The sequence below is a fragment of the Staurois parvus genome, unplaced genomic scaffold (genome assembly GCF_062004578.1).
Source record: "Staurois parvus isolate SC_StPar_1 unplaced genomic scaffold, SC_StPar_1.0 ptg001766l, whole genome shotgun sequence".
Lineage (NCBI taxonomy): Eukaryota > Metazoa > Chordata > Amphibia > Anura > Ranidae > Staurois > Staurois parvus.
The window spans coordinates 627,646-642,388 of NW_028319562.1; the positions used below are offsets into that span (position 1 = coordinate 627,646).

A 14,743-nucleotide genomic window follows, 5' to 3' on the forward strand; every position below is an offset into this window, starting at 1 on the left:
TACTCACATACTGGATTAGAGATTCCCTTCACTGTAAAAGTAATCTGATTGGCTATAGAGCCGCTGGATTACAAGTGGGGTGGGGTAAGGATGTGTGCAGATGCCATCCTTGTCCTGGGACTCAGTGAAGGGATCCGATTTTCCTCCCGCTCTGTGACCTCAGACACCGGAGGGACAGGGATTGGGTCACCGGAGGGGCAGGGATTGGGTCAGTGGAGGGGCAGGGATTTGCAGCCGTGACCCCGGGATTCTGCGCATGCGCAGTTCGAACGGGATTTCCCGGCCTCTACTGCGCATCCGTGACCCCGGGATCACGGTACTATCGGGATTTTCTTTGCCCTACACAACTCGACAAGGGGGCTGTCGGTGAAAGTGAGGACGTGATGTTGGAAGGGGCGGGGTCACCAATATGAAAGAGAGATAACGTTCCGCCCAACTGTATCCTGATTGGAGGATAAAGAAATTGCCTCAGAATGCCCGCTCTGGGGGCGGAGCTCGTGGTGTCACTGGGAGAGAAAAGACCATAGAGAGGTGAGAGGAGTGCGGCCCGAGGGACAGATGTGGCCCTTTGCTTAGCCTTTATCTACCTCCCTGTGACACCAACACTGGGGCACTATTCCCTCCGCTGATGCTGGGCTCCGGACATTGTCTGCCCTTACTGGGCACAGGCCGGCCCCCCTAAAGTCTGAAGGCCCTTTGTAAAGTTTACAGACCCCTGATAGAGAGGGAGGAGTGCGGTCCCCATAGAGAGGGAGGAGTGCGGTCCCCATAGAGAGGGAGGAGTGCGGTCCCCATAGAGAGGGAGGAGTGCGGTCCCCATAGAGAGGGAGGAGTGCGGTCCCCATTAGAGTGATGATGAATGTCCCCATCACCCAGAGCTGGCTCCACCCACACTCAGCCTGTGTACAGGTAACATTGGAAGAGTATCTGTTTTTTATAAACAGTGGATGGAGGTGACCTTACACGGAACATAGACACGGGAGACTGTCCCCTCCCCCCCCCCGACACGGGAGACCGCACTGTCCCCTCCCCCCCCCGACACGGGAGACCGCACTGTCCCCCCCCCCCCGACACGGGAGACCGCACTGTCCCCTCCTCCCGACACGGGAGACCGCACTGTCCCCTCCCCCCCCCCCCGACACGGGAGACCGCACTGTCCCCTCCCCCCCCCCCCCGACACGGGAGACCGCACTGTCCCCTCCCCCCCCCCCGACACGGGAGACCGCACTGTCCCCTCCTCCCGACACGGGAGACCGCACTGTCCCCTCCCCCCGACACGGGAGACCGCACTGTCCCCTCCCCCCGACACGGAGACCGCACTGTCCCCTCCCCCCCCCCCGACACGGGAGACCGTACTGTCCTCATTCCCGAAACGGGAGACCGCACTGTCCTCTCAGTCCTGGTGAGATGTGGAGTTCCGGGATTCTCTCCATCCAATCATCTGAGTTCTGATTTCCTCCTCTGCAGATCGATCAATATCTGATCTCATCATGGAATGTCTATGTGGAGTATTGATGGGAGGGGGAGGGGAGACAGAGCTGTGGGCCAGCCATGTCCAGTGCTGGGATATCTATCCAGTGACCGCACTCCCTGTATACACAGCGAGCGTCCGATGGTGCTCACCACTCCTCTCCCCACTACACTGTGATCTGTGTGTACTGCACATGTCCTCGTATCCTCCCCTATATATTCTGTCTGTTGGTATACCCTGGGTCCCTCCTTCCCATACATTTCATGCATTGCTTTATTTCAGACGCCCTTCTTTCCTACATGTCCTGTCTATTGGTATGTTCCATGCTCCACCCTTCCTTGCATATCCCATCTGCTGATATATTCCATGCTCCACCCTTCCTTGCATATCCCATCTGCTGATATATTCCATGCTCCACCCCCTATAGCCTGTCTGCTTCTATTTTCCATTCTCCGCCCCTCTGTATATTCCGTCTCTTGGTATATTTCCTGCTCCACCCTCCCCTGTATATCTCATCTGTTGGTACATTCCATGCTCCAGCCTCCCATGTAGATCCCATATGTTGGTATATTCCATGCACCACCCTCCTCTATATATCCCATCTGTTAGTATATTCTATGCTCCACCCTCCCCTATATATCCCGTGTGTTGGTATAGTCCATGCTCCACCCTCCCCTATATATCTCATCTGTTGGTATATCCTATGCTCCATCCTCCCCTAGATATCCCATCTGTTGGTATATTCCATGCTCCACCCACCCCTATATATATATATATATATATATATATATATATCCTGTCTGTTGGTATATTCCATGTTCCACCCTCCCCTATATATCTCATCTGGTATATTCCATACTTAACCCTCCCCTATATATCCCGTCTGTTGGTATATTCTATGCTCCACCCTCCCCTATATATCCCGTCTGTTGGTATATTCCGTGCTCCACCCTCCCCTATATATCCCGTCTGTTGGTATATTCCGTGCTCCACCCTCCCCTATATATCTTGTCTGTTGGTATATTCCGTGCTCCACCCTCCCCTATATATCCCGTCTGTTGGTATATTCCGTGCTCCACCCTCCCCTATATATCCCGTCTGTTGGTATATTCCGTGCTCCACCCTCCCCTATATATCCCTTCTGTTGGTATATTCCGTGCTCCACCCTCCCCTATATATCCCGTCTGTTGGTATATTCCGTGCTCCACCCTCCCCTATATATCCCTTCTGTTGGTATATTCCATGCTCCACCCTCCCCTATATATCCCGTCTGTTGGTATATTCCGTGCTCCACCCTCCCCTATATATCCCGTCTGTTGGTATATTCCGTGCTCCACCCTCCCCTATATATCCCTTCTGTTGGTATATTCCGTGCTCCACCCTCCCCTATATATCCCGTCTGTTGGTATATTCCGTGCTCCACCCTCCCCTATATATCCCTTCTGTTGGTATATTCCATGCTCCACCCTCCCCTATATATCCCGTCTGTTGGTATATTCCATGCTCCACCCTCCTCTATATATCCCGTCTGGTATATTCTATTCTCCACAATCCCCTATATATCCCATCTTTTGGTATATTCCATGCTCCACCCACCCCTATATATTCTGTCTGTTGGTATATTCTGCCCACGCTCCTCTTATTTGGATATTATGCTCTTTCAGGGGGCGGTCCTTGGTGGTGATTGGCCATGGGCAATGCAGAAAGTAGCGTCTTCCAGAAGCGCATGGCGCGGGTCCCTCCTGCCGAGCAGGCCGAGATTCAGAGCAGTTTTGAAAACCTATGGCAGTCAAAAAACGCCACCAAGAAGAGCCTGGGATTGGCTGCTTTCCAGGTAAGACTCCAGTGGGGGCGGAGCCATCAGCTCTCAGCTCCTGAACCATGCGGGGTAACACCGCTAAATCACATGACATCATATAGATGTACACCCTGTATATACACTGTGCCCTCTATTCCTATCTGTTCAATGACATGTATGTAGAGGTGGAACTCTTCTTCTCAGGCTGGGATGGAGTAGGAAGTAATCATGACCCCGGCCAGGTGGTTTACTTCTCTATTGCAGTCTGTGCACCCTATGGGGAGATTTCCCTTCACTTCATGTTCTGGAGATACAACAGGAAATGAGAGCAAGTTCCTCCCATAGACATTTATCACAGGATCAGATGTCCCCATTACAAGATTTAATTTCTTATTTTGTTTTTTGTGTTTCCTGTTCTGGTGACAATTGTAACATTTTGGATTTCCTCCACTTCCTGCCTTGGTGACCCCAGGATAGATGGGATGAATCTCCCCAGTGGGGACACAGATGGCTGTTAATCTTTAGATATGTAGAAAGCTGGAAGGGCGCCCCACCAGTGGTGACAGAGCCTGGGATAGACTTTTATTAGACAGAATAGGAGGAGACAGGCCAACGCGTTTCAGGTTATTTGGAAATTTCACAATAAGGGATAACTGCAGTCCAGGCTTTGTAGCACTCGGGTCACATGTCCTACACCGGGCCACTGTATGCCCCGCATCCTCACCCTGTGACCCCCCCCCCCCCCCACAACCACCACCACCAATACAGCATCCTGGATGTTTTGTACTGGATCTGCTGCTGGTAATGCAGAGCTATTGCAAGCTTCCCATTCTGATGTGTCACATGACATGATGGGGACTGTGGGAGGATCCCTTCACTCACTGCAGGGTGAAGATTTGTGTTGGAAGTGGAGATTTGGGAATGAGGGGGTGGAGGAGGCATTGGGAAGGAGGATTTGGGCCAAGGGGGGATTTGTTTTGGGTGGGGACAGTGTGGGCCTGGTGAGCTGTGTGTGTGTGGTGGGGGGCAAAGATTTTGTTGGAAGGGGGGAAATGTGGGTCTGGCAGGGGTAAGAGGATGGGTGAAGATTTGTATTTGGAGGGGGGATTTGGGCTTGGGGGGGGGTGAAGTTTTGTGTTGGGACGGTGCGGCATTTGGACCTGTAGGGGGCAAAAAATTGTCTTGGGAGGTGAGATTTGGGCATGAGGGGGTGGAGGAAGCATTGGGAAAGAGGATTTGGGCCTGGGGGGGGGTTTGTGTTGTGTGGGGACAGTTCGGGCCTGGTGAGGTCTGTGTGTGGTGGGGGGGGGGGGGCAAAGACTTTGTTAGGGGGAGGGGATGTGGGTCTGGCATGGGTAAGAGGATGGGTGACGATTTGTATTTGGAGGGGGGGATTTGGGCCGGGGGAGGATGGTGAACTTTGTGTTTGGGGGGGGGGGGGGGGAGTTGTATGCAAAGATTTTGTTGGAAGGCGGGAAATGTGGGCCTGGCAGGGGTAAAGGATGGGTGAAGATGTGTATTTGGAGGGGGATATTTGGGCCTGTGGGGTGAACTTTGTGTTGGGGGGGGGGGGGGGCGGGTGAATATTGGTGCCAGAAGGAGGTATATAGGCCTAGTCAGGGGGTGAACATTGTGTTGGGAAAGGATTTTGGCCCTAGTGGGGGGCAAAGATTGTGTTGAGAGCACTGAACCCCCACTAAGGGAAACCCATTATCTACGCCCCGATGTACAGCACCATCTACTGGCTGAAGGGTAGATTCACATCTGTAGGGATGCGAATTTCCAGGTTTCATGTCCTTTTTCCTGCAGAAGGGAGACTGGTCCAAAATATCCTATCTTCTTCTAAATTCACACGCTTCTGTTTTTCCCAGGATTCCATTGGGAGCTCCCTGCCTAGTGCCATGTCTAAGCGGATCTTCTGTGGTATGCAGAGTGAGAACCCCACCGGAAAGACCTCTCCCACCGCCCAGGAGATCACTAGGGAGCAGTACGCTTTGTTCATTGTCGATATTCTGAGAGGAACGGCAGATGAGAAAGGTGCCATCACCGTTCACATGATGACATCAGACAGCAGAGAGGAAGTGACAGGACAACAAGTGCAGGAGGTGAGTCTCCATGTTGTGTCATGGGTAGCCCCACGTTGGGCCATGTCCCCAATAACCGAGCCATTGTGACCCCACACCGCTTCCCCCAGCCATCCACATAGACATCAATGCTCCATGTGGCCCCCCAAGGACGATGGGTAGAGGCTTCCATCAATGGACACTGAATTCTTACACTGGACCTCTCATAATGGGGCTTTTGCATATTCATGGCAGAAAGTGTGGGGCCGGGAGTTTAGAAACGCATTTGGCATCCTTTGCAGCAAAAAGGAATATCTTTAGGGAAAATTTAATAGCTATTTATTTTTTGGATCAGGTTTTAGATCTCTGGGTCCCCAACCTGTAACCCAAGGGCCATGTGTGGTCCTTTGATATTTGTCGTGTGGCCCTTGGACCCCAGCAGTCTGCAGCTGGAGTGGCAACATTGATTTATAAAGGGGTGATAGCAATGATCTCTACTAGCCTCATGTAACCCGTCCCCGTTCTCTCATCGTCTTCTGTGGTGTCCCCAATCTCTGACCATCATTCCCTCTAACATGGCAGCCGGGCAGCCTGTCATTGCGATTTAATACAGTAACGCAGGGCTCGCTGAACATACGCCGTCTGGTTTTCCTGTAGCCCTGAGGAATATCGATCTCTTTCACCAGTTCCTGGAGGTTCTGATCTGGGCGGTGGTGTACGTACTGCAGAGACACAACGGACTGAGCGGCTGGAGCCTGGAAAACACCCGTGACTGCAAATCGGGGACATACATGCTGGCCTCACAGCTGCTGTCACAGTTACATTCGGCAGGTATATGATATTTCCTCCTCAGATATTTCCCTTCCTTCTTTTACTAAGTTAGAGAGAACTCCGTCTCACCTTCTCTGTTCCAGGTGGACAGACCCTTAAAGAGGCGGAGCACCTTAGCTCCTCCTACACGCAGGTCTCCATAACAGACTGGCTGTACAGGGCTCCAATGGTTTCTATGTTCCTGCGGATCGTGGTGACGCTGGGTTTGTCCATCATGAAGGAGAGCACAGAGCACCAGCTGGACCTCGGCTGTTTGGTGCCGAAATGTAAGAAGGGGAAGCAGGCATCCTTCTGCAGCCTCCTGGACTTCCCTTCTGTCATGTTTCTGAATTCTCACCTCCCTTCCGAAATGCAGCAGCGCTGGCGTCTCCTCTTCTCCACCCAGATCCACGGAGAGAGCTTCTCCCAGCTCTGCGGACACTTGGTGGACCAAGGACCGAGCCTGCTGGTTCTTAGAGACTCTGATGGCTTCATCTTTGGAGGGTTTGCCTCACAGAGCTGGGAGGTGAAGCCAAAGTTTCAAGGTGAGGTTCTAGGCTACCAAAATGGAGCAGTAGTGGGGAACCAGGGCCACAACAGAGCCACGGCAGGGGACCAGTGCCATAAAAGAGCCAAGGGTTGGGGACCAGTATCATAACAGATCCAGCGTAGGGAACCAGTGCCATAGCAGTGCAATGGCAGGGGAGAAATGTCATAACAGAGCTGCTGCAGGTGACCAGTGTCTTAAGAGAGGGTAGAGGACCAGTACCACAACAGATCTGGGGTGGGGAACCATAGCCATGATAGAACCACTGCAAGGGAACAGTGCCATAACAGAAGCACGGCAGGAGAACAGTGCCACATCAAGGAACCATGTCTTGACAGAACTACTATAAGGAGTCGGTGCCACAACTGAGCTATGGCAGAGGACCATTGCCCAAACAGAGATCTAGAAGGGGAACCATATCATATCAGAGCCATTATAGGGAACAAGTTTCAAAACTGAGCTACTTCAGTGGACCAGTAACCTAAGAGAGGGCAGCAGACCAGGACCATAACAGAGCAAAGATACGGAATCGGTGCCTAAATAGAGCCACAACAGAACTAGTACCATACGCCAGGACGAAGGACCAGTGCCATAGGAGAGCAAGGATACAAGACCAGCACTATAGCAGAGCCTGGATAGGAGACCAGTGCCATAATAGAGCAAAGATAAATGACTAGTGCCTTAGCAGGGCTACAACAGGGAACCAGTGCTATCAGAGAGAGACCCTGCAGGGGCTAGTGACATACCAGAGACAGGGCAGAGGAACATAAGAGCCACAAAAGGGCAGAGATGAGGCGCTACACACAAATCTTCAGTAAGTGGGGAATGACATTAATCGAACCTGATGACTTGGGTTCATCAGCTTTCCAGAAACTGAGGGGGACCCCTTCAAAGTAGGACATTTTAGAAGTAACAGAGCCGCAACAGGAGACTAGTACCACAACAAAGCCAAAGTAGGGATCAGTACCGTAGCACATCATTTCTTTAACAACAGAGTTACAATGGAACCAGTGCCATAAGAAATCCATGACAGAGGCCAGTGTCATAAGAGTGCTAGGATAAGGGACAAGTGCTATAAAGAGAGTAAGGGCATGGGTCCAGTGCTATAAAGAGAGTAAGGGCATGGGTCCAGTGCTATAAGCGAGTGAGGGCATGGGTCCAGTGCTATAAGCGAGTGAGGGCATGGGTCCAGTGCTATAAGCGAGTAAGGGCATGGGTCCAGTGCTATAGAGAGAGTGAGGGCATGGGTCCAGTGCTATAGAGAGAGTGAGGGCATGGGTCCAGTGCTATAGAGAGAGTGAGGGCATGGGTCCAGTGCTATAAGTGAGTGAGGGCATGGGCCCAGTGCTATAGAGAGAGTGAGGGCATGGGCCCATTGCTATAGAGAGTGAGGGCATGGGCCCATTGCTATAGAGAGTGAGGGCATGGGCCCATTGCTATAGAGAGTGAGGGCATGGGCCCATTGCTATAGAGAGTGAGGGCATGGGCCCATTGCTATAGAGAGTGAGGGCATGGGCCCATTGCTATAGAGAGTGAGGGCATGGGCCCAGTGCTATAAGCGAGTGAGGGCATGGGTCCAGTGCTATAGAGAGAGTGAGGGCATGGGTCCAGTGCTATAGAGAGAGTGAGGGCATGGGTTCAGTGCTTCAGAGAGAGTGAGGGCATGGGTCAAGTGCTATAAACGAGTGAGGGCATGGGTCCAGTGCTATAGAGAGAGTGAGGGCATGGGCCCAGTGCTATAGAGAGAGTGAGGGCATGGGCCCAGTGCTATAGAGAGAGTGAGGGCATGGGTCCAGTGCTATAGAGAGAGTGAGGGCATGGGCCCAGTGCTGTAGAGAGAGTGAGGGCATGGGCCCAGTGCTGTAGAGAGAGTGAGGGCATGGGCCCAGTGCTGTAGAGAGAGTGAGGGCATGGGCCCAGTGCTGTAGAGAGAGTGAGGGCATGGGCCCAGTGCTGTAGAGAGAGTGAGGGCATGGGCCCAGTGCTGTAGAGAGAGTGAGGGCATGGGCCCAGTGCTGTAGAGAGAGTGAGGGCATGGGCCCAGTGCTGTAGAGAGAGTGAGGGCATGGGCCCAGTGCTGTAGAGAGAGTGAGGGCATGGGCCCAGTGCTGTAGAGAGAGTGAGGGCATGGGCCCAGTGCTGTAGAGAGAGTGAGGGCATGGGCCCAGTGCTGTAGAGAGAGTGAGGGCATGGGCCCAGTGCTGTAGAGAGAGTGAGGGCATGGGCCCAGTGCTGTAGAGAGAGTGAGGGCATGGGCCCAGTGCTGTAGAGAGAGTGAGGGCATGGGCCCAGTGCTGTAGAGAGAGTGAGGGCATGGGCCCAGTGCTGTAGAGCGAGTGAGGGCATGGGCCCAGTGCTGTAGAGCGAGTGAGGGCATGGGCCCAGTGCTGTAGAGCGAGTGAGGGCATGGGCCCAGTGCTGTAGAGCGAGTGAGGGCATGGGCCCAGTGCTGTAGAGCGAGTGAGGGCATGGGCCCAGTGCTGTAGAGCGAGTGAGGGCATGGGCCCAGTGCTATAGCGAGAGTGAGGGCATGGGCCCAGTGCTATAGCGAGAGCGAGAGTGAGGGCATGGGCCCAGTGCTATAGCGAGAGCGAGAGTGAGGGCATGGGCCCAGTGCTATAGCGAGAGCGAGAGTGAGGGCATGGGCCCAGTGCTGTAGAGCGAGAGTGAGGGCATGGGCCCAGTGCTGTAGAGCGAGAGTGAGGGCATGGGCCCAGTGCTGTAGAGCGAGAGTGAGGGCATGGGCCCAGTGCTATAGAGAGAGTGAGGGCATGGGCCCAGTGCTATAGAGAGAGTGAGGGCATGGGCCCAGTGCTATAGAGAGTAATGTACAGCGCTGAGCAAACTGTTGGCACTATATAAATCCTGTATAGTAATAAGGGCATGGATCCAGTGCTATAGAGAGAGTCAGGGCTTTTTTCGTCCATTGCTATGAGAGATCATGGGCGTGTGTTCAGTGCCACAACTGAGCCAGGATGAAGGCCATTGCCTTAACAGTGCAAAGATACATGAGTAGGACCCTGATAGAGCAGTGGCAGGGAATACTCCATGCCCCATCTATAAATTCCACCAGTGATTAATATTATCAATATATCTATTATTTCCAGCAGTGTTTCTAGAAATTAATCACGTGGTCACCATCCTGGGACTGATTATGTTAATACCTCAGTGAGGAGGTCCACCCTCTGTCTGCTTGTTTCGGTCCATCAGGGTGAAGAGAAACTGGTAGAGGTGTGCTTTCCAGTGAGCTCTGTCCTTTCCTCCCACAAACAATGGCTGATCCAGTGATGTTGGCAACCAAGGTTGGATCAGGCAACTATCATTTTATGTCTCTGGATATCTTAAGGAACACACCTGTGACAGCTCTGAGCCCTGTGCCAGCTCTTGATGACATTATCTGACTTGGGCGGACTGACCATTCGAGCACTCGGGCACTGCCCCAGGGCCCGGGGTCAGTAGGGGGCGCCATGAATTGCCCGTTACCTTATTATAGGCTTTTTTGGGTGTGCTTTGAGTGTGGGCAAAGACACAGGGGCCCCATGATCCCCTATTGCCCGGGGGCCCCATGAGTTGTCAGTCCGCCCCTGAGGTGACTCCTCAATATTTTTATCTTCAACAGGAGACAGCAGATGCTTCCTCTTCTCTGTGTCCCCACATCTTGATATTTACATCTACACTGGTTATAATGACCACTACATGTACCTGAACCATGGACAACAGACCATGCCGAATGGACTGGTGAGTGTCAGTTCCCATCTTGGTGTTAACCCAATACTGTGTGCATTCTGTAGATTAACATTCCCATGAAAGATGTAATTCTACATTTTCCATTTCATAGGTAGATCCTGATACTGTAGGTCCCTACTATCTATCAGGAATCAATCAGAGTTGCTCCCAATCATGTGACTAATATGCCAGCTACTGTGTGAAATACTAATCACATAAAGCCTGGAGGTACATTTAAAAAAAAAAAAAAAAAGGAGCTTTTAGCCTGCAAATGTGACTACAGAATTGCAGTGGCTTCTGTTTAATACTGTTGTTGTAAGATACACTTACATTATTAAAAAGAAAAATATAGAATTTGTTTATTTTATATTTTGCCAAATTTGCTAGCAAAATGTATTAAACAGTGTACCAAATGAAAGACGTATATGTCTTTAATGGCAGTGTGTTTGGTTTCCGCCAGGGCATGGGAGGACAGCATGAGTATTTTGGTCTGTGGATCGACAGCAATTTTGGGAAAGGACACAGCAAAGCCAAGCCGCGGTGTACCACCTATAATAGCCCCCAGCTGTCCGCCAACGAGGAATTCACTATAGACGCCATGGAGGTCTGGGCACTTGGAGAGATGCCAGAACACTTACAGGTAGGAAGAGTAAATCCTTAAGAAGTCGGCTTTGTAATGGTGCTGCATCCACTATGATTTGTCACCCTGTCACATGCGTCCCTGGAAGCAAGCAGGCCTTTGCGTGCCTTTACCTGACCCTTTGGGCACTATTTCTCTCACTGCTACAAGGCCTTATTCCTGTCCATGGGGTGCCTAACTACATCCACGGAAAGCTCAGCTACATCCATGAGGCACATAACTATGTCCATGGGGAGCCTGCCTATACCATTTGACGTCTAATAACATCTGCGGACTGCCTAACTAAATTCATGAGGTCAGTGGTGTATTTTGGTTTTGTGCTGCCCCAGGCAAGACTTAAATTGGGCACCCCCCCAATCTAAATTTGCCCCACCCCTTCCTGCTTAATATCCACCCCTTCATCTGTAAACTCCACCCTTCCTCTTTAGGCTCTACCTCTTCCTATTAGAGCTCCACTTCTTATTTTATTTCATTATCCGTGTCATTTGGAGGAATGGTGCCCCATCACTGGTGTCAGGGGGAGGAATGGTGCCCCATCACTGGTGTCAGGGGGAGGAATGGTGCCCCATCACTGGTGTCAGGGGGAGGAATGGTGCCCCATCACTGGTGTCAGGGGGAGGAATGGTGCCCCATCACTGGTGTCAGTGGGAGGAATGGTGCCCCATCACTGGTGTCAGTGGGAGGAATGGTGCCCCATCACTGGTGTCAGTGGGAGGAATGGTGCCCCATCACTGGTGTCAGTGGGAGGAATGGTGCCCCATCACTGGTGTCAGTGGAAGACTCCACCTCTTCCTATTAGAGCTCCACCTCTTAATTTATTCCATTATTGGTGTCATTTGGAGCCATCATTGGTGTCAGTGGGAGGAATAGAGCCCCACCATTGGTGTCAGTGTGGGAGGAATAGTGCCCCACCATTGGTGTCAGTGTGGGAGGAATAGTGCCCCACCATTGGTGTCAGTGTGCGAGGAATAGTGCCCCACCATTGGTGTCAGTGTGGGAGGAATAGTGCCCCACCATTGGTGTCAGTGTGGGAGGAATAGTGCCCCACCATTGGTGTCAGTGTGCGAGGAATAGTGCCCCACCATTGGTGTCAGTGTGGGAGCAATAGTGCCCCACCACTGGTGTCAGTGGGAGGAATAGTGCCCCACCATTGGTGTCAGTGTGGGAGCAATAGTGCCCCACCATTGGTGTCAGTGGTGTGTAACTACTCTCCCCCAACACCCTGTGTGTGTGCTGACCCTCTCATTGTCGGCAACTTTGTTTGTTTGGCATCATAAATCAATTTACTATGTTTTCAGGCCAAAAACAAGAAGAGTGTGCTGGACGCGGACCCGGAGACGCAGGCTCTGCTGGAGATGACAGGAAAGACACGTCAGAGTGAAGGTCTGAGGGATAAAGAAGAAGATGAGGAGAGTTAGAGAGCAGCTTCTGTGACAAGTTGTTCAGCTGCAGGATGGGTTTTTAATTCCATATTGTGACTAAAGGGAGGGGGGGGGGTGACTTAGCAGAGCTCCAAATGTAGACCTGTTCTACAGGATGTGCTAATCTCAGGCATCTACTGGTCACTGATCGGCCTGCAGCGCCTGCTCCTCCTCACTCAGAAGAATGTTCTGCTACATGTACTTTGCAAATTACACTGAACACAAAGGAGAACTGTAATTTTAGTTGCATCGTGTTCAGACCCAGGCAGCTACTTCAACCAGCAGGACTGACTGATGTATTGGGTGCTTCTTCCAGATACCTCTCCCAGAATTGCAAAATAAGTTCTCCAGGTATTAGTTTGGATATTGTTTAGAAGATCTAAGGTCTATACACACCAAGTGTCCTCATGCCCTGCATGCTCAATACTAAACGTTTTTACCTTAGTTATGAAGGCAAATGGCTCTTTCCATTTCTCCTGCTGTCCCCTAAGAGCTGCACTGGAATCTGCAACCATTCAACCAGTTTGAATCAAATCTGCCAGCCCTCGCCTTCTGCTGACATATTTCCTGTAATTGAGATTACATGGCCGTCTGCCCTGGATGAATATCCCTCTCCCAAGATGTTATTTTAAAGTCACAGGAAGACTAGATCTATGGTGGGATAATCGCCCATTTTTTATGGGGGTGGAAGCCAAACACTTGCCTCTTTTCTGAATTGGTGGGCCCCTGGAGTCACGCCAATCTTACTCATGCCTCAGTTGCAGCTTAGGGGATTTCAGTTTTGGAGGCAGAGACACTGATTGGCTGTCTATACCTTACACGGAATGCAGACTGCCATATTTATAATGGGGTAGCAGCAGCTCTAAAATATTTTTACATTTTAGGTTCCTTTGTGTACACTACATGTAGTAAGGTGCCTATATTCATGGGTTACAGAGTTACTTTCATAGGGTGCCTAACTGTGTCCATAGGGCCCCTTATAATAGGGCACCTAACTAAGTCCATAGGACGTCCAACTATGTCCATGAGACACCTAATGACATCCATGGGGGCATTACAAGACGATACCATCTACATCCATATGTCATCTAACCTACGACCATGGGGCACTGTCTCTGCTCTGGGAGTTTTCTATAGGAAATCAATTCTGGACTACAGGCTGCTAATCATAGCTTAGCTATAGTCATGATCAGCAGTCATTTTTTTATATTTATTATAACAAAGTTGCACATGTTTTTTAAAAAAAAAAGTTTAAAAAAGTTGTACATGAAATTGGAAAAAACACCTGTCAGTGCCTGGGTAGCTGATATTTTTCCACCCCCCAAATGCACGCCTTCCCCTAAGGCCATGACAAGTACTGCCATCTTCTGCCTTACCAGAAAGAGAAAGTCATTACAGTACGTTCAGGGGGAAGATGGATGCTTGTTGAAGGCAGGTACAGTGATGCTTACCATCCACAGAATCCAGTTATCAGGTTCATTTACAATGCAGATAAACCTGCGGCCTCTGTCACATTTTCTAGCATGTTGGAGAACTTTAAATGAAAAACTGCAAAGAATGACGCAGTGACAGATTACAGCTAGGTGTAACCCTTTATGTGCTAAACTAAATTACATCAAATGATATGAGATTATTTTCAACAAAATCTATTAATCCACTAACATCGGAGGCCTGAACTTCAACTCCTTGAACAGGAAATTTGAACTGTACATAGCTGTTAGATGTTAATAAAAGTTCCCTTTATTTTATGCTGGTTTTGTTTTTTTCCTTTGTTTGCTATAGGTGCTTAAACAGCTTTTTTACCAAACTGCGTCCTTGGGGCTCCTAACTATGTCCATGAAGCTTCTAAGTCCATGGAGATCTTAAATATGTTCATGGGACACTAATTACATCCCTGGGGCACTAATTACATCCCTGGGGCACTGCCTTTGATCTTTGTATGTCCATCAGAGCTTTTATACGTAAATAACTCATTCAGAGCTAGCAACTGGGAACTACAACTCCCAAGATGATGATCTCGTGCCCAACAGGGACTTTATTTCCTCCTTTACTGTATGTAAGAGAATGTATTTGTTCCACAACTCAAAGTTCACCATTTAGATGTTCTGTGGTGGACATCCGTCATGCTCCGAAACAAACATTTTATGTACACAGCTATTCATGTGTTGAGAAACCGTGCCAACCTCTGCAGTCTTCGGGCCAACACTTTTTGTGTTATGATTCCTCTTAAGTTGGAATATACCTGCCCCTCTCATGCCTTCCTACAA

General features: G+C 50.5%; 1 protein-coding gene across 3 annotated transcripts; it reads left to right on the forward strand.

The window, feature by feature from the left end:
* Nucleotides 1–91: 91 nt before the first annotated feature.
* On the forward strand, nucleotides 92–14,224 carry MEAK7 (MTOR associated protein MEAK7). Of its 3 annotated transcripts, XM_089663790.1 has the most exons (9): nucleotides 552–909; nucleotides 1,468–1,651; nucleotides 3,136–3,305; nucleotides 5,141–5,374; nucleotides 6,019–6,163; nucleotides 6,247–6,687; nucleotides 10,309–10,427; nucleotides 10,876–11,055; nucleotides 12,354–14,224. In XM_089663790.1, the coding sequence occupies exons 3-9, from the start codon at nucleotides 3,162–3,164 to the stop codon at nucleotides 12,471–12,473; spliced, it is 1,383 nt and encodes a 460-aa protein (XP_089519916.1). In that variant the 5' UTR covers nucleotides 552–909; nucleotides 1,468–1,651; nucleotides 3,136–3,161; the 3' UTR covers nucleotides 12,474–14,224. The 3 variants fall into 3 exon arrangements, with proteins under 3 accessions (XP_089519915.1, XP_089519916.1, XP_089519917.1); XM_089663789.1 differs by lacking the exons at nucleotides 552–909; nucleotides 1,468–1,651 and adding an exon at nucleotides 92–531; XM_089663791.1 differs by lacking the exon at nucleotides 1,468–1,651.
* Nucleotides 14,225–14,743: the final 519 nt, after the last annotated feature.